At 46.0% G+C, this 23427-nt stretch overlaps 1 protein-coding gene across 8 annotated transcripts in view; it reads right to left on the bottom strand.

Annotated features, from left to right (window-relative positions):
- The window catches only part of ANKS1A (ankyrin repeat and sterile alpha motif domain containing 1A), an 836994-nt gene extending 815482 nt beyond the window's left edge, over positions 1 to 21512 (bottom strand). For 4 of the 8 annotated variants that reach the window (XM_056557673.1, XM_056557671.1, XM_056557670.1 and 1 more), the window contains exon 1: positions 21270 to 21510. In XM_056557673.1, coding sequence (XP_056413648.1) covers positions 21270 to 21442 — 173 coding nt within the window. In that variant the 5' untranslated portion in view covers positions 21443 to 21510. Of the gene's footprint in view, positions 1 to 21269 lie in introns of all 8 variants that reach the window. The other 4 variants (XM_056557674.1, XM_056557675.1, XM_056557676.1 and 1 more) reach the window with 3 other exon arrangements.
- Positions 21513 to 23427: the final 1915 nt, after the last annotated feature.

Below are 23427 nucleotides of genomic sequence, written 5' to 3' on the forward strand. Positions count from 1 at the left end.
CGGACAGCGAGGAGGCAGGTAGGGATCCTCCAGCTGTCATGTAAGCTGTTCGGGATGCCACGATTTCGCCGCGGCTATCCCGAACAGCTCCCTGAGCTAACCGGCATGCTTACACTTTAGACGTGGCGTTCAGCATTGATCACGGTGCCGAGCGCTATTAGCCACGGGTCCCGGCCGTTGTTAGAGGCCGGGCCCGACCTGTTAGGACGCGGGGCCACGCCGTGGCCCTGCGTTATAGATCGGGAGCGGATTCATGACGTACGCTTACATCATGGGTCCTTAACAGGTTAAGGGATTAAACTTAATTTGCCATGTCTGTGCCCAAGCCTTACGCTTCCCCAGATCCCTCTGTAATATTGTTATCTTCTGTGGTGATTACCTTAGTGTAGTTCAGTTGTCATCTGCAAATATAGAAATTCTACTTTGTAATCCCTCTACAACAGACCTGGGCATTCTACGGCCCGCGGGCCACATACGGCCCTTTGATTGGCTCTGCCCGGCCCGCGCTGACTGTCGGCCGTACAATGCCTAGGTCTGCACCAGCCTGTGCACTGAGCTCCTGTGCGCTGACAGGAAGAGGGAGGGAGCGTGCACTCTCTCACCTCCCCCGCCTTCTCTCTGCCGTGCAGTCATAGAACCTCTGAAGGCAGAGGAGAGGCCGTGTACCCGTCTCCCTCCGCCCCCTCCCCTAAGCTCTAAACTCCGGCTGGGTGAGTGTTTCTGTGTTGTCCGTGTGTATATATATGTGTCCGTGTGTATATATGTGTCCATGTGTATATATGTGTCCGTGTGTATATATGTGTCCGTGTGTATTTGTGTCTGTGTTGTCTGTGTGTGTTTATATGTGTATTTATAAGTGCCTGTCTCTGTATGTGTTGTCAGTGTGTGTGTTTATATGTGTATTTATAAGTGCCTGTCTCTGTATGTATTGTCAGTGTGTGTGTGTGGTTGGGGGAAGGGGGGGGGGGGGTGGCGATTTAGTTGCCTAATCTGGGGGACAACTACGCTGCCTAATCTGGGGGACAACTATGCTGCCTAATCTGGGGGGGAAACTACCCGGCCCTTCACAATTTTTTAGTTTCTAATGTGGCCCCATGGAAAAAATAATTGCCCACCCCTGCTCTACAAGGTCAATATTAAACATATTGAAAAGAAGTGGACCCAGTACTGACCCCTGTGGTACTCCACTAGCGCCTGTCACCAAACCAGAGTAAATTCCATTGATACTCGCCCTCTGCTTCATGTCAACGAGCCAGTTGCTCCCCTAGTCCAAGCATCCTCATTTTATGTACTAACTTATTGTGTGACACAGTATCAAACGCCTTAGAAAAGTCCAGATATATAACATCCACAGCTTCACACCGGTACAATCTATGACTGACCTCCTCATAGAAGCTGATCAGATTAGTTTGGCAGGACCGATCCTGCATAAACCCATGCTGATGCTGTTCTAAAAGATTATTTTAAATTAAAGATATTCCAGAATAGCATCTCTAAGAAAACCCTCAAATCTTACCCACAACAGAGGTTAAAGGGGTACTCCGGTGAATTTTTTTTATTTTTATTTTTTTTAATCAACTGGTGCCAGAAAGTTAAACAGATTTGTAAATTACTTCTATTAAAAAATCTTTATCCTTCCTGTACTTATTAGCTGCTGAATACTACAGTGGAAATTATTTTCTTTTTGAAACACAGAGCTGTCTGCTGACATCACGAGCACAGTGCTCTCTGCTGACATCTCTGTCCATTTTAGGAACTGCCTTGACCAGCATTTGTTTGCTATGTGGATTTTCTTCTAACCTGGACAGAGATGTCAGCAGAGAGCACTGTGGTCATGATGTCAGAAGACAGCTCTGTGTTTCAAACAGAAAAGAATTTCCAATCTAGTATTCAGCAGCTAATAAGTACAGGAAGGATTAAAACATTTTTTATAGAAGTAATTTACAAATCTGTTTAACTTTCTGCCACCAGTTGATTTAAAAAAAAAGTACCCCCTTTAAACCAAGGCTACTTTCACACTGCCCTTGTGCCCCGTCCTTAAAAGGCCGTTTTCTGGACAGAGCACAACGAGCAATATTGGATCCCGATGGATCCCATTTACTATAATGGGGTCCTTCGGGTGCCGTTATTTTGTAGCGGAACTAGCAGAAGAAAAAGACAGCACATGCAGCTCCCCCGACAAACGTCACACTGCCACGTGCTAATGGCAGTGTGAAAGAAGCCTTACAGGCCTATAGTTCCCAGGATCCATTTTTTTTTTACCCCTTTTTGAATATTGGTACCACATTGGAATATTGGTACCACATTTGCTAAGCACCAGTCATGTGTTCCACTCCCTTTCATTATAGAAATCTTTAAATGGGCACTGTCAGATACAAAAACTTTTGATGAGTTGAAAAGCAAGCAAAACCAATAGGTTTTGCAATTGCTTTCATTAGAAATTTTTCAGTATTTCATACTGAAAAAGCCAGTCAAACAACTTTTTCCCCCCTGCCTGCTTGGATACATACTAGTCCTGCTTGGATACATACTAGCCCTGTGTCCATGAGTCATCACCTACGTCATGGACACACTTCCTTGATTGACAGCTGTGTCCTGCTTCTGTCAGTGAGGACAAGCTGTGAGCAGACAGCATACTAAGGGAGGTGGCGAAGACCTGCACCGAGAGGCCACGCCCCCTCCCTTTGAGAGGAATTCAGACTATTAAGATAAATTAAAAGTGTAATAAAAAAATAAACAGGGATGTCCCCATACCGATACTAGTATAGTATTGGAGACTCGTTTAATGTCCCCGATGCCATGTCCAATACCTGCTGCTGTGCGGCCCGGCTCCGCTGTCCCGTTCTCCCGATCGCATCATGGCGTCCTATGGAGGAGCATGTGGCACACACGTCAATCCACCTCCTCCCCTGCGCCCAGCCTAACGCTACGGAGGAAGAAGAGTGACGTGTATGTCACATGCTTCTCCATAGGACGCCATGATGCGATCGGGAGAACAGCACAGCGGAGTGGCAACACCCAAGGACAGCCGCAGGTGAGCACTGTCTGCAAGGGGAGGGGGGGGCCCACTGTCTACAAGGGGGGGGGCCTGCTGTCTGTAAGGGGTACACGGGGGGCGCTGTCTACAAAAGGGGGGGTGCTGTCTACAAAAGTAGCTGTCTGCACCTATCTATACTCCCTACTGTTAAAGGCAATCTTACAGCAGAGTCACCTGCACTCACTTGAATCTATAGGTAGATCGTGCAACTGACCCGGTTTCTACCGCTGCTCACCATGTGAAGATCAGCGCAATTGCTCCAGAGACATTGGTCTCACCGCCAAAGCAAATTCCCTGTTCTGTCCTACGGAGAAGAGATACATCTTTGCTCATACTACACAAGCCGGCTCCATTGCACACATTAAGGAACCCACAAATCAGAATGTTAAGCTGTGCCAGAAACTGGATCACCCTGGTGTCAGATTCACTTTAAAATAAAAGTACTCATAATTGGTATCGGCGAGTACTACAATTAAAGTATCGGTACTCGTCTGCTATCTTTAAAAAAAATGGTATCGAGATATCCCTAAAAACAAATAAAAAGTGCAAGACACATAAAAATTAGATAGGAGTCCAGCACAGGATCTTTTGCAAATAAAAGCTGATTCTTTATTCAAGGCTTGAATAAAGAATCAGCTTTTATTATCACAAGATTCTGTGCTGGACTCCTGCTGTCTTATATTGCCTTGGTGTTGGTTGACACAGTGCTGTGTGTCAGGTCTCTGGATGAAAAGGTGAGCTGAGGAATTAATTACCTATTTGCCTATAAAAATTATATGTACATGGTCAGGATTAGGTACTGAGTGATAGATTGAAATTTTTTTTATTTTTTTTTATCTGACGGGTACGCTTTAAATATAAGGAATAAGGATCTGTCAAGCATGGTACTTAATTTCTGCAAAATGGTGGGATGGATGCCATCAGGGCCAGGTGATTTGTCTGTTTTTGTGTTACCAAGGAGAAATTGTACTTTCTTAGTTTAACTGCTTAACCTTTTCAGGACATAGGGCGTATGGATACGCCCTGCATCCCGAGTCCTTAAGGACCGAGGGCGTATCCATACGCCCGTGGGAATTCCGGCCCCCACCGCTAGCCGGTTGGGGATCGGAGCCGGATGCCTGCTGAAATCGTTCAGCAGGCATCCCGGCATATCGCCCAGGGGGTCATTATGCCCCCCCATGTCTGCGATCTCCAGTGACCCGATGACCCGGAATTACTTGCTGTTCGATGCCGTCTCTGACGGCCCCGAACAGCCAGAGCCTGCAGGGGTGAGGTGGCACTGGTGCCACCTCACGATTGCACTGATTCGTCGGCCGGATTACCGGCCGACCAATCAGGGCGCCTGCTGCGGGTGTCACTCCCGCACCCGCTCCGCCCCTCTTCTGGAGGACGTGAGCGGGTGCGGGACGTGCACCCCGGGTGCTGGGGACCCCGATCCCCGGCGCCCCTGTTGGGATCGGGGCCCCAGGAGCAGCTGCGGCGGCGGCGACGACAAGGGACTGACCTGCAGCGTCTGGATCGTTGGAGGCGAGTGACAGCCTCCTGCTGTTGCTTAGCAACAGCTCCCAGCATGCAAAAAGGGCATGCTGGGAGCTGTAGTTATGCAACAGCAGGAGGCAGACCAACACAACTCCCAGCATTCCCTTATGGGCATGCTGGGACTTATGGTTTTGCAACAGCTGGAGGCACATTCTTTCTATGGAAAAGTGTACCTTCAGCTGTTGTATAACTACAACTCCCAGCTTGCACAAACAGCTAAAGTGCATGCTGGGAGTTGTAGTGGTGCATCTGCTGGTTGCATAACTACAACTCCCAGCATGCCCGTTGGCTGTCGGTGACTGCTGAGAGTTGTAGTTTTGCAACAGCTGAAGGCACACTGGTTGTGAAACTCAGTTTTTTTTTACCTAACTCAGCGTTTCACGACCGGTGTGCCTCCAGCTGTTGCAAACTACAACTCTCAGCAGTCACCGTACACCATGCACCGTACATGCTGGGAGTTGTAGTTTTGCAACAGCTGGAGGCACACTGGTTGTGAAACACTGAGTTAGATCACAAACTCAGTGATACATAACCAGTGTGCCTACAGTTGTTGCAAAACTGCAACTCTCAGCAGTCACCGACAGCCAACGGGCATGCTGGGAGTTGTAGTTATGCAACAGCTGGATGTCCCCCCCAATGTGAATGTACAGGGTACACTCACATGGGCAGAGGATTACAGTAAGTATCTGGCTGCAAGTTTGAGCTGCTGCAAACTTTCTGCTGCAGCTCAAATTGCCTAAAAACCCTACACTACACTACACTAACACAAAAAAATAAAATAAAAAGTAAAAAACACTACATATACACATACCCCTACACAGCCCCCCTCCCCTCCCCAATAAAAATGAAAAACGTCTGGTACGCCACTGTTTCCAGAACGGAGCCACCAGCTGTTGCAAAACAACTCCCAGTATTGTCGGACAGCCGTTGACTGTCCAGGCATGCTGGGAGTTTTGCAACAGCTGGAGGCACCCTGTTTGGGAATCACTGGCGTAGAATACCCCTATGTAATCCCTAATTTAGGCCTCAAATGCGCATGGCGCTCTCAATTTGGAGCCCTGTCGTATTTCAAGGCAACAGTTTAGGGTCACATATGGGGTATCGCCGTACTCGGGAGAAATTGTGTTACAAATTTTGGGGGGTATTTTCTGCTTTTACCATTTTTAAAAATTTAAAATTTTTGGGAAAACAAGCATTTTAGGTAAAAAAAAAAATTTTTTTTACATATGCAAAAGTCGTGAAACACCTGTGGGTATAAAGGTTCACTTAACCCCTTGTTACGTTCCCTGAGGGGTCTAGTTTCCAAAATGGTATGCCATGTGGTTTTTTTTTTTGCTGTCCTGGCACCATAGGGGCTTCCTAAATGCGGCATGCCCCCAGAGAAAAATTTGCGTTCAAAAAGCCAAATGTGACTCCTTCTCTTCCGAGACCTGTAGTGCGCCAGCAGAGCACTTTTCACCCCCATATGGGGTGTTTTCTGAATCAGGAGAAATTGGGCTTCAAATTTTTAGGGGTATTTTCTGCTATTACCCTTTTTAAAAATAAACATTTTTTGGGAAAACAAGCATTTTAGGTAAAAAATTTTTTTTTTTTTTTACATTTGCAAAAGTCGTGAAACACCTGTGGGGTATTAAGGTTCACTTTATCCCATGTTACATTCCCCAAGGGGTCTAGTTTCCAAAATGGTATGCCATGTGTTTTTTTTTTTTGCTGTTCTGGCACCATAAGGGCTTCCTAAAGGTAACATGCCCCCCAAAAACCATTTCAGAAAAACGTACTCTCCAAAATCCCCTTGTCGCTCCTTCCCTTCTGAGCCCTCTACTGCACCCGCCGAACACTTTACATAGACATGAGGTATGTCCTTACACGAGAGAAATTGGGCTACAAATACAAGTAAAAATTTTGTCCTTTTACCCCTTGTAAAAATTAAAAAATTGGGTCTACAAGAACATGTGAGTGTAAAAAATGAAGATTGTGAATTTTCTCCTTCACTTTCCTGCTATTCGTGTGAAACACCTAAAGGGTTAAAACGCTGACTGAATGTCATTTTGAATACTTTGGGGGGTGTAGTTTTTATAATGGGGTCATTTATGGGGTATTTCTAATATGAAGACCCTTCAAATCCACTTCAAACCTGAACTGGTCCCTGAAAAATACTGAGTTTGAAAATTTTGTGAAAAATCGGAAAATTGCTGCTGACCGTTGAAGCCCTCTGGTGTCTTCCATAAGTAAAAACATGTCAACTTTATGATGCAAACATAAAGTAGACATATTATATTTGTGAATGAATATATATTTTACAAGCAGAGAGCTTCAAAGTTAGAAAAATGCAAAATTTTCACATTTTTGATCAAACTTTTTACTTTTTCCACCAAGAAATGATGCAAGTATGGACGAACATTTACCACTACCATAAAGTAGAATGTCACGAAAAAACAATCTCGGAATCAAATTTATAAAGTAAAAGCATCCCAGAGTTATTAATGATTAAAGTGACAGTGGTCAGATTTGCAAAAAATGCTCCCGTCCTTAGGGTCAAAATGGGCTCCATCCCCAAGGGGTTAAATGCTCCACCTTGTACTACCACAGCCCCTCCCTATACCCCACCATATCCCATTCTACCTCCTTCTAGTGGTGGCCATGTTGCTCCACGCACTTCCTCTGCTGTCAGCCATCTTGGCTCACCCAATCTACCTACTCCCTGTAATGAGCCCTCATCCTGTACAACCAAACAGGGTGCTCTTGATCTCTTTCAGATTATGACTCAGGATGGGGGTTACTTTGTACCCTATGACCAGATCACTGGCCTATAACCAAATCAAACCAAACCACAACCAGCCCAGCCCCCACAAGAAATCCCTGTATTTGATTCTGCTAATAATTGCTGGGCTTCACCAAGAACTCAGACTTCTCTGCCTAGTGAAGACAGTCCTCCAGCCCAAGATGAACCCCATGCACGGTTTCATTCTTCTACCAATGATCATCATCATCATCAGTCCCAAGGAAGGATACCACTTTCAACTGTTAATACAATCACACCTACTGTGGTGCAACTTCATGATCCTCCCAATACCTCCAGCAGTAACATGTACCGACCCATAAAATCAAGTATGGTGTCTGAAAATTTTCAACCGGCACTTGAAACAAAGACCTTACTCTGATTTGGCATGGGTTCCATGGAAACCCAGCGAGTGTAAGCTATAGTTAACCTTGCAAATTCATATCTTCAGCATAATGATGGTCTTGCTGCTGTCCTAGTGGATGCAGGGGGGTCTAGCATACAGCATGACTCTGATCTGTTGGTAATGCAGAAAGGGCACATTTCAACAACTCAACTGGCCATTACAGGTTCTGGGACACTGCCTTGCAACATGATCATACAAGTTGTTGGTCCCAGATATTCGTCTGCCCAACATGATGCCTGCATGAGGCAGCTTCGGTCTACAATACACTGCATTTTTGATTTAGCTGGAAAGAAGGACATTTCCACTCTGACCATTCCACCATTAGTTCTGGTCTCTTCAGATTTCTTCCTGATATCTGTGCCAAGGTAATAGCGTCCAGTTTAACCTCTTAAGGACCCAGGGCGTATGGATACGCTCTCACACCCTGGGCCTTAAGGACCCAGGGTGTATCCATACGCCCTGGCGTTTTCCGGTCTCTGCCACGCGCCGGGCAGAGATCGGAACTGGATGCCTACTGAAATCCTTCAGCAGGCATCCAGGGCAAACGCCAAGGGGGGCCATGTAGGCCCCCCATGTCGGCGAGCGCCGCAAATCGCAAGGGAAGTCGCCCTTGCGATCTGCGGCGATACCGGACTGATCGGGTCTCTGGGACCCGACCGCCCGGTAATTTCGCATGATCCCGGCTGTCACAGACAGCCAGGACCATGCTGAAGACTAGGAGCGAGGTGGCAAGCCGGCCACCTCCTCCTATTCCCTGCGATCCGTCGGTTAGTTAACCGACCAATCGCAGGAGGGGGGGCGGTTACTTCCTCACGCCCTGCCCGGCCCCTGAAAGTCCGGAGAGGACGGGAGGAAGACCGTTGCCAAAGATGTTGCCGAACTACTACTCCCAGCAAGCCTGAGAATGTTTGGGAGTTGTGGTTTTGCAACAGCTGGAGGCACACTGGTTGGGAAACATTGTCTGTTTCCTAACTCAGTGTTTCCCAACCCGTGTGCCTCCAGCTGTTGCAAAACTATAACTACCAGCATGCACTGATAGACTGTGCATGCTGGGAGTTGTAGTTTTGCAACAGCTGGAGGCCCCCCCCCCCCCCCCCAGTGAACGTACAGGGTACATTCACATGGGCAGGGGGCTTACAGTGAGTATCCAGCTGCAAGTTTGTGATGCAGCTAATTTTGCGCGGCAGCTCAAACTCGCAGCGGGAAACTCGCTGTAACTCCCCCCGCCCATGTGACTGTACCCTAAAAACACTACACTACACTACCACAAAGTAAAATAAAAAGTAAAAAAACACTACATATACACATACCCCTACACAGCCCCCTTCCCCAATAAAAATGAAAAACGTCTGGAACTACCAGTATTGCTGGACAGCTATTGACTGTCCAAGCATGCTGGGAGTTTTGCAACAGCTGGAGGCACCCTGTTTGGGAATCACTGGCGTAGAATACCCCTATGTCCACCCCTATGCAAATCCCTAATTTAGGCCTCAAATGCGCATGGCGCTCTCACTTTGGAGCCCTGTCGTATTTCAAGGCAACAGTTTAGGGTCACATATGGGGTATCGCCGTACTCGGGAGAAATTGCCTAACAAATTTTGGGGGGCTTTTTCTCCTTTCACCCCTTATGAAAATGTGAAGTTGGGGTCTACACCAGCATGTTAGTGTAAAAAAATTAATTGTTTACACTAACATGCTGGTGTTGCCCTATACTTTTCATTTTGACAAGAGGTAAAAGGGGAAAAAAGCCCCCCAAAATTTGTAGTGCAATTTCTCCCGACTACGGAGATACCCCATATGTGGGCGCAAAGTGCTCTGGGGGCGCACAACAAGGCACAGAAGGGAGAGAGTGTGCCATGTACATTTGAGGTGATTTGCACAGGGGTGGCTGATTGTTACAGCGGTTTTGACAAATGCAAAAAAAAAAAACACGTGACCCCATTTCGGAAACTACACCCCTCACGGAATGTAATGAGGGGTGCAGTGAGAATTTACACCCCACTGGTGTCTGACAGATCTTTGGAACAGTGGGCTGTGCAAATTAAAAATGTTGTACAGACCACTGTTCCAAAGATCTGACAGACACCAGTGGGAGGTAAATGCTCACTGTACCCCTTGTTACGTTCCTCAAGGGGTCTAGTTTCCAAAATGGTATGCCATGTGGGGATATTTTGCTGTCCTGGCACCATAGGGGCTTCCTAAATGCGACATGCCCCCAGAGCAAAATTTGCTCTCAAAAAGCCAAATATGACTCCTTCTCTTCTGAGCATTGTAGTTCGCCCGTAGTGCACTACAGGCCAACTTATGGGGTGCCTTCATACTCAGAAGAGATGGGGTTACAAATTTTGGGGGGTATTTTTTGCTATTAACCCTTGCAAAAATGTGAAATTTGGGGGGGGAAACACATTTTAGTGAAATTTTATTTTATTACATATGCAAAAGTCGTGAAACCCCTGTGGGGTATTAAGGCTCACTTTATTCCTTGTTACGTTCCTCAAGGAGTCTTGTTTCCAAAATGGTATGGCATGTGTTTTTTCTTTGCTGTTCTAGCACCATAGGGGCTTCCTAAATGCAACATGCCCCCCAAAAACCATTTCAGAAAAACGTACTCTCCAAAATCCCCTTGTCACTCCTTCGGTTCTGAGCCCTCTACTGCGCCCGCCGAACACTTTACATAGACATATGAGGTATGTGCTTACTCGAGAGAAATTGGGCTACAAATATAAGTATACATTTTCTCCTTTTCCCCTTCGTAAAAATTCAAAAATTGGGTCTACAAGAACATGCGAGTGTAAAAAATGAAGATTGTGAATTTTCTCCTTCACTTTCCTGCTATTCCTGTGAAACACCTAAAGGGTTAAAAGGCTGACCGAATATCATTTTGTATACTTTGGGGGGGTGCAGTTTTTATAATGGGGTCATTTGTGGAGTATTTCTAAGATGAAGACCCTTCAAACCTGAACTGGTCCCTGAAAAATAGTGAGTTTGGAAATTTTGTGAAAAATTGGAAAATTGCTGCTGAACTTTGAAGCCCTCTGGTGTCTTCCAAAAGTAAAAACACGTCAATTTTATGATGCAAACATAAAGTAGACATATTGTATATGTTAAAAAAAATTAATTATATTTTGAATATCCATTTTCCTTACAAGCAGAGAGCTTCAAAGTTAGAAAAATGCAAAATTTTCTAATTTTTCATAAAATGTTCAAATTTTTCACCAAGAAAGGATGCAAGTTACAACATTTTTTTACCACTATGTTAAAGTAGAATATGTCACGAAAAAACAATCTCGAAATCAGAATGATAACTAAAAGCATCCCAGAGTTAATGTTTAAAGTGACAGTGGTCAGATGTTCAAAAAATGGCCGGGTCCTAAGGTGTAAAATGGCTGGGTCCTTAAGAGGTTAAAGGATCACAAGCCAGTACCAACATTGCAAGAAATCAGGCTTATCTCTAAAACATACGAAACAGTCTAAGCTCTGGTGAGTGCTGTCAACGTGCTCAAGAAACCTAACCTCTTGGGTAAATAACCAATGCCACATGATGATTCAGAAAACCTAAAACATGGATTACCCAGATTCACGCCATCTAAAATCTTGCCCATACAGCCTAATGATTCCAGAGATCTCCTGCATGGTTTCGGTGAACCCAGTCCATCGCAAAATATGCCAATACCACTTACCGATAGTGGTGAAAATAGAGTCTGAAAAACCAGAGACTCTTTATAAATACAGTGGTCCCTCAACATACAATGGTAATCCGTTCCAAATGAACCATCGTTTGTTGAAACCATCGTATGTTGAGGGATCCGTGCAATGTAAAGTATAGGAAGTTGTACTCACCTGTCCCCGCCGCTCCGGACCGTCACCGCTGCACTGGATGAGACCCTCCATCGATGTCTCCGCGTCGCCGTGATGTCCCCGCCGCTCCGGAATGTCTCTGCTGGCCGGGAACGTCACTCTCATGTCAGCATCATCACGTCACTACGCAGACCGCTCCAATTGCATGATGGGACAGAGTGCGCAGCGATGTGATGACGACGATGGAGAGCGCCGGAGATGGAGGGGATCCCGAAGAGGAAGCTCCAGAGCCCCGAGGACAGGTAGGAGACCATCATCGGAGCACATGTGGCACCGTAAACGGCTATCCGGCAGCAGCTGAAGCAGTCAGCGCTGCCGGATAGCCGTTTATGCGATGTCCCCGACATACAAAAGCATCGAATGTTGATGCTGCTTTCAACATGCGCTGGCCTCTGAGAGGCCATCAGATGTTGAAATTATCGTATGTCGGGGCCATCGTAAGTCGGGGGGGGGGTTGTCACTGTATGTTCCCTTTACCCCGATGCAAGTAAATAATCTCCTAACTCAACTCCCTGACCCAGAAAAACAGCCAATGCCCTTCTACAGAAGAATCAAGCAAATCCAACAAACCTATTCATCAGTATGGATCGATTTATATAATCTCGTCTCTATCAGAACTGGAGACGCCTTCTGGCCTATCATTTACGCCAGCCTTGTTAGCTCTGCTATTGTGGACGAGGAGTCATACTCTTCTGGAATGGAATTCTGCTGACAACTACAAGCCTGGGCTAGAGACAGACTAGCTTCAAGCTCCACCAATTTCACTGATACCTCTCAGGAACCTACGGAATCAGCTAAAAAGTTTTTCTCCAGACTAAATCTGTTCCAGGAACAAAAGGTTATGACCTGGGAAGAAGATTCCTTAAGACACTTCATTAGCACCTTTGTTACTGGCCTCCATGTCGCTACCAAGAAAATTCTTACGGACACTAGGCCTGAATATGTAGAACTTGAACCAAAACAGCTCTAACTCATTGTCAAAGCTGATGAAGAGCAAACTGAAGTGGCTCCTACTAAGAAACGTTCGGATGTGGCAGTCTGTGAAGATGCACCAATGATGCTTAATGCTACAGAGCAATACCCGGTTCAGAATTATGTCCCTCAGTTCCAAACCGTTCCTGCTCAGTATCGTCAGAAACATCGTCTGCTACAGATGTGGTCAACCTGGACATTTCGAGCGAAACTGCAAAACCAGACTTCCTCCTTCCAACTATCAAATGGATTCAGCCACTGCAAGGCCAATGATGTCACAAAACCATTATAATATGGACCAACAACAATCTGGACCCTCTCCCTGGACAACCAAACCACTCCAGGATGAATCAACAATGGACACCCGACAGCAGAATGACTCCACAGTATCGAACTAATCAGGTCTCATCTAGAAATTAGGGATTGACCGATATCGTTTTTTTAGGGCCGATAATCGGTGGAGGTTACGGCCGATAGCCGAAAACTTATACCGATATTCCGGTATAAGTTATCGGCTATTTATCCCCCGCGACACCGCTGCAGATCATTGATTTAAAGCGGGCGCTTTAAATCAATGCACTGCAGTGGCTTTTGCGGTGCCATAGGCCGCTGCCACAACCCGCTTCTCTCCCCCTGCCTGTCCGGGGGTCCTGAGACCTATCACCGCCACCGCTCCCCCCACCGCCCTGGCTTTTTGAGAGCAAATTTTGCTCGGGTGCATGTCGCATTTAGGAAGCCCCTAAGGTGCCAGAACAGCAAAAAAAAATTAAAAAAAAACACATACATGGCATACTATTTTGGAAACTAGACCCCTTGAGGAACGTAACAAGGGGTACAGTGAGCATTTGCCCCCCACTGGTGTCTGACAGATCTTTGGAACAGTGGGCTGTACAAGTTTTCATTTTCACGGACCACTGTTCCAAAGATCCGTCAGACACCTGTGGGGGGTAAATTCTCACTGCACCCCTCAATACATTCCGTGAGGGGTGTAGTTTCAGAAATGGGGTCACATGTGTTTTTTTTTTTTTTTGCGTTTGTCAAAACCGCTGTAACAATCAGCCACCCCTGTGCAAATCACCTCAAATGTAAATGGTGCACTCTCCCTTCTGGGCCTTGTTGTGCGCCCCCATATGGGGTATCTCCGTAGTCGGGAGAAATTGCGTTACAAATTTTGGGGGGCTTTTTTCTTTTTACCTCTTGTGAAAATGTAAAGTATAAAGCAACATCAGCATGTTAGTGTAAAAAATTACATTTTTTTACACTAACATTCTGGTGTAGACTCCAATATTTCCTTTTCATGAAGGGTTAAAGGAGAAAAATCCCCCCAAACCTTGTAACGCAATTTCTCCCGAGTACGGCGATACCACATATGTGGCCCTAAACTGTTGCCCTGAAATACCACAGGGCTCCAAAGTGAGAGAGCGCCATGTGCATTTGAGGCCTAAATTAGGGATTTGCATAGGGGTATTCTACGCCAGTGATTCCCAAACAGGGTGCCTCCAGCTGTTGCAAAACTCCCAGCATGCTTGGACAGTCAATGGCTGTGCGGCAATACTGGGAGTTGCTGTTTTTCAACAGCTGGAGGCTCTGCTTTGGAAACAGTGGTGTACCGGACGTTCTTATTGGGGGAGGGGAGGGGGGCTGTGTAGGAGTATGTGTATATGTAGTGTTTTTAACTTTTTATTTTATTTTGTGTTAGTGTAGTGTTTTTAGGGTACTGTCACATGGGCGGGGGATTACAGCGAGTTTCCCAGCGCAAAATTTGCTGCATCTCAAACTTGCAGCGAGAAACCCACTGTAAAACCCTCGCCCATGTGAATGTACCCTGTACATTCACAGGGGGGGTGCACCAGCTGTTGCAAAACCACATCTCCCAGCATGCATGGTCTGTTAGTGCATGCTGGGAGTTATAGTTTTGCAACAGCTGGAGATACACGGGTTAGGAAACACTGAGTTAGAAACAGAATGTTTCCCAACCAGTGTGTCTCCAGTTGTAGTTTTGCAACAGCTGGAAGAGTACCGATTGGAGACCATTATACAATGGTCTCCAAACTGGGGCCCTCCAGATGTTGCAAAACTACAACTCCCAGCATGCCCAGACAGCAAAAGGCTGTCTAGGCATGCTGGGAGTTGTAGTTTTCAGACTCCTAGAAGCAGCAGTGAAGATCTTCACTGCTACCTCAGAGAACCATATACTTACCTGCCGGTCCCGTCGCTGCTTGTCCACGTGGCCGTTCCCGCGCTGCTCCTCGGTCCCCACGTGTTCCCCTCCTATGCCGCAGGAACCCCCGAGCCCCCGCAGCCATCGTCCCCCGTTCTGCCCGACTTCCAGGGGCGGGCAGTGCGGGGGATCTTAACTTTCACAACTTTAACTCCACAGGGACCAATTACAGTGATCGCTGACCAGGACCATCAATGGATGGTCCTGGGGGGTGAAGCAGAATTTGTCCCCTGCTGGAAACAGCGGGACTTCTGCTGGTTAACCTGTGCGATGCTGCGCATCGCCGGGTTAACTGAATGTCATTTATAAACGTCGGGATGCGCGAACGCACTGCACAACCCGGCATTTATATATGACATTCTGCGGGAAGGGGTTATTGCTGCCACCATTCTAGATACTCCCATTGTTCCCAACCCACATACTCTTCTTAGTTCTATACACCCAGATGCCAAGTTCTTTACTGTTCTGGACTTAGCCAATGATTTCTTCAGAATTCCATTGCATCCAGAATGCTCTGTCTGAGTGGGCTTTGGAAAGAGGAATTTGTAAGAGTTAGAAAACCTGAGTGATATCTGCTGTGACAGATAATTGTCTTTAGTTATAGTCAGAAACCTGTTTCCTTAAGGAGATTCACAGGTCTCAGTCTCCCAGTTTATATCAGGATAGTTAAAGGGGTTATCCAGGAAAAAAAAATGTTTTATATATCAACTGGCTCCAGAAAGTTAAACAGATTTGTAAATTACTTCTATTAAAAAATCTTAATCCTTTCAGTACTTATGAGCTTCTGAAGTTAAGGTTGTTCTTTTCTGTCTAAGTACTCTCTGATGACACGTGTCTCGGGAATCGCCCAGTTTATTAAGCCGATAACGACCATGGACGTCTATACTCGTCCAATGGCCGTTACCTGGGTATGACGCGGGCTCCCGACTCGAGCCCGCGTCATACCGGCCAGCCCCCAGCTGATTCTTGTAGCTGGGGGCCGGCGTTAATAGCCGACATGCGGCGATCGCCGCGGCCGGCTATTAACCCTTTAGATCGCCGCTGTCAAAGTTGACAGCGGCGTCTAAAGGTGCCTGTATTAAGTCCCTGGTGGTCCAGTGGGGTGTATCGCCCCCCCGCAGCGCGATCGCGGGGGAGCGATCCACTACTGAGGTAGCCTGAGGGCTTACCTCTCCTGCTGCGGCGGCTCCGGTGCTCTGAATGATAAAGCCTGGCAGGGCCAGGCTTTATCAATCGAGCGCAGAGCACGCAGATCATTGTGGTTTTATGAAACCACAATGATCTGTATAAGGAATCTAATGATTCCTCCTAAAAGTGGACTAAAAGTGGGACTAAAAGTGTAAAAAAAAAAAAAGTGTAAAAAAGTTTAAAAACACACACACATTAACCCCTTCCTTAAAGTTTAAATCACCCCCCTTTTCCCAAATTCCATATTAAAAATATGTAACCATAATAAAAATAAACATATGTGGTATCGCCGCGTGCGTAAATGTCTGAACTATAAAAATATATCATTAATTAAACCGCTCGGTCAATGACGTACACGCAACGTAACTTCAGAAGCTCATAAGTACTGAAACGATTAAGATTTTTTTTATAGAAGTAATTTACAAATCTGTTTAACTTTCTGGAGCCAGTTGATATATTAAAAAAAAAAAGTTTTTCCCTGGATAACCCCTTTAAAGCCTCCCATTATTGTCACCTCATTCTGATTTGCTGCCTTGTTTATTTGCCTCAGTAATTGATCTTTAGTCTCAGGGACATGTCGGGCGGCGGCTGCGAATGGAATTTGCATGGTATTGGGGACTCGTTCAGTGTCCCCGATACCAAAACCGATACCTGCTTCTCTCGTCCACATCCCATGGAGGAGCATGTGACACACACGTCACTCCACCTCCTCCTTCGCGCCCAGAGTAACGTGCATGTCACATGCTCCTCCATAGAATGACATGATGCGGACGGGAGAACGGGGCAGAGGACAGCTGCAGGTGAGTGCAGTCTACAAGGGTGGGGCCCTGCTGCCTAAAGCGGGGTGGCCCTGCTGCCTAAAGCGGGGGGGGGGGGGGGGGGGGGGGAAACAAGGGTGCAATGCTCTGCACATACCCCCATCTGTATAGGAATGTTAAATTACTTTCTTTTACATATTTGATACTACCGTATGGCTAACTGTCTGAACTATTAAAATACTAGTAAATCATTAACATTTTATTTTAATAGTTCAGACAGTTACCCATGCGGGAATATCACATTTACGCTTGTTTCTGTACAGGATCATTAATAATGACAGCAACCGGCATAAACTTAAAAACAAAAAAATCCAAAATTGCTGCTGTTTGGTCACATCACATACTAGAAACTTTTAATATGGTCATTTTACCAAATTTTTCAAGTAGAATCAGCTGAACCCGTTTTTTTGGCATTTTGACATTTTTCCCGATTAATTGATTAAATAATCAACAACTAATCGATTATTAAAATAATCGTTAGCTGCAGCCCTAAAAGCTTCAAAAAGAGACAGAAAGACTCATTGCCCAAGAGAGTAAAACTAACCCCAAAATGTTCTTTAACAATATAAATAGCAAAAAGGTCAAAAATGAAAGTGTAGGCCCCTTTAAAAAAAATGACAAGGAAGAAATTATAAACGGGGATCAGGAAAAAGCTAATATATTAAAAAATTATTAGGGCTGTAGCTAAAGATCATTTTAATAATCAATTCGTTGTCGATTATTTTATTGATTACTCAATCGGAAAAAAAACATCAAAATTCCAAAATAAGGGGTCCAGGTGATTCTACTTGAAGAATTATGTACAATGGCCATATTAAAATTTTTTAGAATGTTATCTGACCAAACAGCAATTTTGGCCTTTTTTTATTTTATTTTTTTGTTTTTTTTTACCTTTACGACGGTTGCTATATAGGATCATTATTAATGATCCTGTACAGAAACGAGCGTAAATTTGATATTGCTGCATGGGCAACTGTCTGAATTATTAAAATAAAAGGTTAATGATTTACTAACATTTATTAGCCATGTATAGCAATAGGAAAATGGGAAGCTAATTTTTATTGGGGGAGCGGTTTATTTACATTTTATACTTTACACTTTTTAAATAGCACTCCTATACACATGGGGGTATTTTCAGACTGCCTCCCCCCCCTCCATGTGTATAGCAGTGTATATGTACTACATACACACTTTTAGTCATGGGGGTATGTGCAGAGCATTGCATCCTTGTGTCTGTACTACAGACACAAGGGTGGTATGCTCTGCACATACCCCCATGGGTAAAGCAGTGTGCACTGCACACCGATATACACATAGGGGTATATGCAGAGCATTTCACCCTTGTGTCTGTAGTAAAGACACAAGGGTGCAATGCTCTACACATACCCCCATGTGTATAGTAGTGTGTGTGTGTACTACATTCACACTGCTATACACATGGTAGTATGTGCAGAGCATTGCATCCTAGTGTCTGTACTACAGACACAAGGGTGCAATGCTCTGCAGATACCCCCATGTGTGTGTCAATATGCAATAACTGCAGTAACAGTGGCAGGGCGCATTAAACTGCAGGAAACTGTCCTACCGGAGGCAGTAGTACGGAGTCCTCCACGACAGGCTGAGGAGGCATAATGCGGAGTGTCCACAGGGGGGGGGGGGGGGAGGAGAACAGAGCAGAAGCAGCACGCGATTGGTGAGCAGTGGGTAGCGGAGGGTGAGTCAGGGGACATAACTAAAAACAGAGGCTGCGGCAGTGCGGACCGTTAAGACAGCTGGCGCCCGGACAACGAATCGGCTGATTATTTGATAACTGGATTCGTCGACAACTAATCCCGTTATCGAATTTCATCGATAACATCGAATAATCGTTGCAGCCCTACAAATTATTCTCCACTGTATTCATTGAGGAAAATTAAATGCCAGGTGAAATACAGCGAGATACAGTAAACTTCTCAGTACAGGTCACCTGCCTAACACAGGAAGAAGTACAGTGCCACCTACAAAAAAAATCTAAATCACCAGGTCCAGATGGCATTCACCCCCGTGTTCTAAAGGAAGTAATTTAATAGACAGACCCCTATTTTTAATATTCATGGACTCTATAGTAACAGGGACTGTTCCCCAGGACTGGCGCATGGGAAATGTGGTGCCAATATTTAAAAATGGGACAAAAGTTGACCCCAGGAATTATAGGCCTGTTAGTTTAACCTCGGTTGTTTGAGGGTTTTCTGAGAGTTGCTATTTTGGAGTATCTTAATAAAAATAAATGTATGACTCCATATCAGCATGGGTTTATGAGAGATCAGTCCTGTCAAACTAACCTGATGAGCTTTTAATAAGGGGGTGAGCTCCAGATTGGACCAGGGAAAAAAAAAAAATTGGTGGATGTTGTATTTCATGATTTTTCCAAAGCATTTGATACGGTGCCACATTAAAGGTTGGTGTATAAAATGAGAAGGATTGGGATGGGGGAGAATGTTTGTATGTGGGTAAGTAACTGGCTCAGTGATAGGAAACAAAGGGTGGTTATTGTGCTTATTGTGATTGGGTGACTGTTACTAGAGGGGTACCACAGGGGTCAGTATTGGGTCCTATTCTATTTAATATATTTACTAATGACCTTGTGGAGGGATTGTATAGAAAAGTAGCAATCTTTGCAGATGATACTAAACTCTGTAAAGTGGTTGACACCAAAGAGGACAGTGCACTGTTACAAATGGATATGGACAGGCTGGAGGTTTGGGCTGGGAAGTGGCAGATGAGGTTCAACACTGATAAATGTAAGGTTATGCACATGGGGAGGAAAAATCTGGGCTGGGATTATGTATTAGGCTGGGTTCACATCACCTTTTCTCCCATACGGCAGGTGGGAGCTAAAACCTTGCGCTCCCGTATGTAATTCATTTCAATGAGCTGGCCGGAGTGAAGCGCTGTATGCGCTTTTTCCCCGGACACAAAACTGTGGACAACCACGGATTTAGGTTTGGTTGTAAAAGCGCATACGGGGCATAAACCGAACGTTTCACTCCGGCCAGCTCATTGAAATGAATTACATACGGGAGCGCATACGAAAGCATACGGGAGCGCAAGGTTTTAGCTCTCCCCTGCCGTATGCGCTCCCGTATGAGAGAAAACGTGATGTGAACCAGCCCTTAAATGGGAGCACAAATGGGACGACTGACGTGGAAAAGGACTTGGGAGTCTTCGTTAACAGCAAATTTAGCTGTAGTCACCAGTGTCGGGCAGGTGCTGCCAAGGCAAATAAAATCATGGGGTGCATCAATAGGGGCATAGATGCCCACGACAAGGAAATAATTCTACCGCTGTACAAGTCACTAGTCAGACCACACATGGAATACTGTGCACAGTACAAAAAAGATATAGTGGAGTTGGATAGGGTTCAAAGGCGGGCAACCAGAGTAATACGGGGAATGGGAGGACTACAGTACCCAGAAAGATCAGAATTAGGGTTATTTAGTTTAGAAAAAAGAAGGCTTAGGGGAGACCTAATAACTATGTATAAATATATCAGGGGACCGTACAGAGATCTTTCCTATGATCTATTTATCCTCAGCACTGTATCTATAACGGGGGGCATCCACTACATTTAGAGGAAAGAAGGTTTCTACACCAGAACAGACGGGGTTCTTTACTTAAGAGTAGCAAGACTGTGGAACTATCTTCCAGAGGAGGGGGTCAAGGTCAAAAGAGGTCTGGTTGCATTTCTGGAGAGAGAAATAACATTACAGGTTATGAGTAAATTTATAGGGGGGGGGGGGGATGATCAAAACCTGTGTAGAGGAGAGTTTTTTTTTAAACTTATGCAGAGGAAGAGTGGTGCAATTGCCCATCACAACCAATTAGATTGCTTCTTTCATTTTTAAAAATACAAGAATAAATATGATTGGTTATTATGGGCAACCGGACAAGTTTTCCTCTGCATAGGTTTTGATAAATCTCCCGCTTCATGCACACTTGAAGTAAGATTTGGCTATCTTCCTAGCCGCCATTACCATAAATATGAGACATGTTCTGATCAGATTAGCTAAGTATTACCATACCCTAAACCACTAAAAGCGCTTTTCAGATGATGTTGGGGCACAGGGGATTGTAGTTTCTGTGTGTCACCCTAAGGCCCCTACCAGCAGAGTGCTAGAGTGCCACTATAATTACATTACATCTGCAACCCAAGTTTCATCACCTTGGTATACACCAATATGACAGGCAAGCAAGTTTGTCACCTAGGGGGCGAAGAACACCCAACACCTTCCCTGTGAGGGTGATGAAGCTACACACTGACCAGTGACCTGCTGCACCTGAGAGCTACTGAAGCAACATAACAGACAAGACATGCCACACCCACCACCACAAGAAAACATCGACCATATCAGCCACGATGACCCCCGCTGACAAGTACCCTAAAGGTAAGCGTAGGATAAAGAGCGCCTTACCTGAGCAAAGTACTTAGTGGGTGACTGCCAGACCCTCCTCCACTTGCTCCAGTCCCGCCACCAGAAGCTCCTCCTGGACCGGCCCCACTTAATCTCTTACCCCCTAACAACCTCTCTACCGCTGCCCGGTTACCGGTACGAGCGGCTTCTAGAAGCTCCTGCTCTTTCCCCATCCCGCCGTCACCCGGCAACCACACCTCCGCCGCCACTTCCGAGACGAACGCACATACGTCACACGCACATTCCACAAGCCCCCAATCCAATGTCTTGTGTACAGTCAGCGTAATGCCGTAATACGCTTGCCTGTTTCTGTGTCTGCTCAGACTGTCACGCAGACTCTACTTAATAAAGTTGGTTCAAATTCACAATAATGCTATCGCAGGATTCTCTGGCTATAGCCTCACGACTGTGCGGAATTGTATACAGACTATTACGTAGAAACATACTGCTAGATTTGTTACTACACTGCTATATTGTATTGTATGCACACTATTATATAAACACAGCATGCTGCCAGATGTGGTACTACACTGCTATACTGTATTGTATACAGACAATTATATGGACACAACATACTGCCAAATGTGTTACTACACTTATAAACTGAATTATATATAGGCTATTATATAAACGCAACATACTGCCACATGTTATTAAACTAATATACTAAATTGTACACAGACAATTATATAGACACAACAGGCCGCCGGATTTCTTAGTATACTGCTATACTGTATTGTATGTAGACTATTATACAAACACAACATACTGCCAGATATGTTACTACACTGCTTTACTGTATTGTATGCAGACTATTATATAAACACAACATACTTCAAGACAGGGGCGGACTGACCGGCCGGTCTGATGGGACGTCAACCGAGGGCCCAGCCGGGTTAAGAGCCCGCCGCCGCTACTGAGGATCCGGAACACTCATCCCAGATCCCCAGCAGACAGCGCTGCCTTCTCCGTTATGTGCGACACATGCACATACAGGAGAAGGCGTCCCCTCTGTCTCAGCCGCATCTGCAGCTTACACAGTCACTCATCGGCACCTGTACTATGGAGGGGAGTAGACGCTGGCCCCTGCTGCTGAGGAGATAGCTGCCTGGCACATCAGATGAGCATCATTATTTTTTTTTTTAACTCTGCCTATACCTATGGGGTAGAGGGGGGTTAACTCTGCCTATACCTATGGGGAGAAAGGGGGGGTGGGGGTTAACTCTGCCTATATCTATGGGGAGGAAGGGGGACGGTGGGTTAACTCTGCCTATGCCTATGGGGAAGGAGGGGATAATTCTGCCTATACCTATGGGGAAGGGGGGTTAACTCTGCCTAAACCTATAGGGAAGGGGGGGGTTAACTCTGCCTATACCTATGGGGAGGAAGGGGGGTTAACTTTGCCTATACCTATGGGGAGGAAGGGGGGGGTTAACTCTGCCTATACCTATGGGGGGGAAGGGGGGGTAACTCTGCCTATACCTATGGGGAAGGGGGGGGGGGTAACTCTGCCTATACCTATGGGGAAGGGGGGGTAACTCTGCCTAGACCTATGGGGAGGAAGGGGGCTAACTCTGCCTATACCTATGGGGAAGAGGGGGGGGTGTCTCTGCCTATACCTATGGGGAAGAGGGGAGGGGGATAACTCTGCCTATACCTATGGGAAGGAATGGGGGTTAACTCTGCCTATACCTATGGGGAAAAGAGGAGGGAACTCCGCCTATACCTATGGGGAAGAGGGGAGGGGGTTAAAGGGGTAGTCCAGTGGGGAAAAACTTATTTGAGATCGCGGGGGGTCTGACCGCTGGGGCCCCCTGCGATCTCTCTGTACGGGGGCCAGGCTCTCCGGCCAGATAGTGGGTGTAGACCTCCGCACGAAGCGGCGGCCAACACGCCCCCTCAATACATCTCTATGGCAGAGCCGGAGATTGCCGAAGGCAGCGCTTCGACTCTGCCATAGAGTTGTATTGAGGGGGCGTGTCGGCCGCCGCTTCGTGCGGAGGTCGACACGCCCCCTTCCCGGGGGCTGTCAGGGCTCCGTACAGGAGATCGCAGGGGGCCCCAGCGGTCGGACCCCCCCGCAATCTCAAATTTATCCCCTGTCCTTAGGATAGGGGATAAGTTGTTCACCACTGGGTTCACCACTGGACTACTCCTT

The sequence above is a fragment of the Hyla sarda genome, chromosome 2 (assembly GCF_029499605.1).
Source record: "Hyla sarda isolate aHylSar1 chromosome 2, aHylSar1.hap1, whole genome shotgun sequence".
Lineage (NCBI taxonomy): Eukaryota > Metazoa > Chordata > Amphibia > Anura > Hylidae > Hyla > Hyla sarda.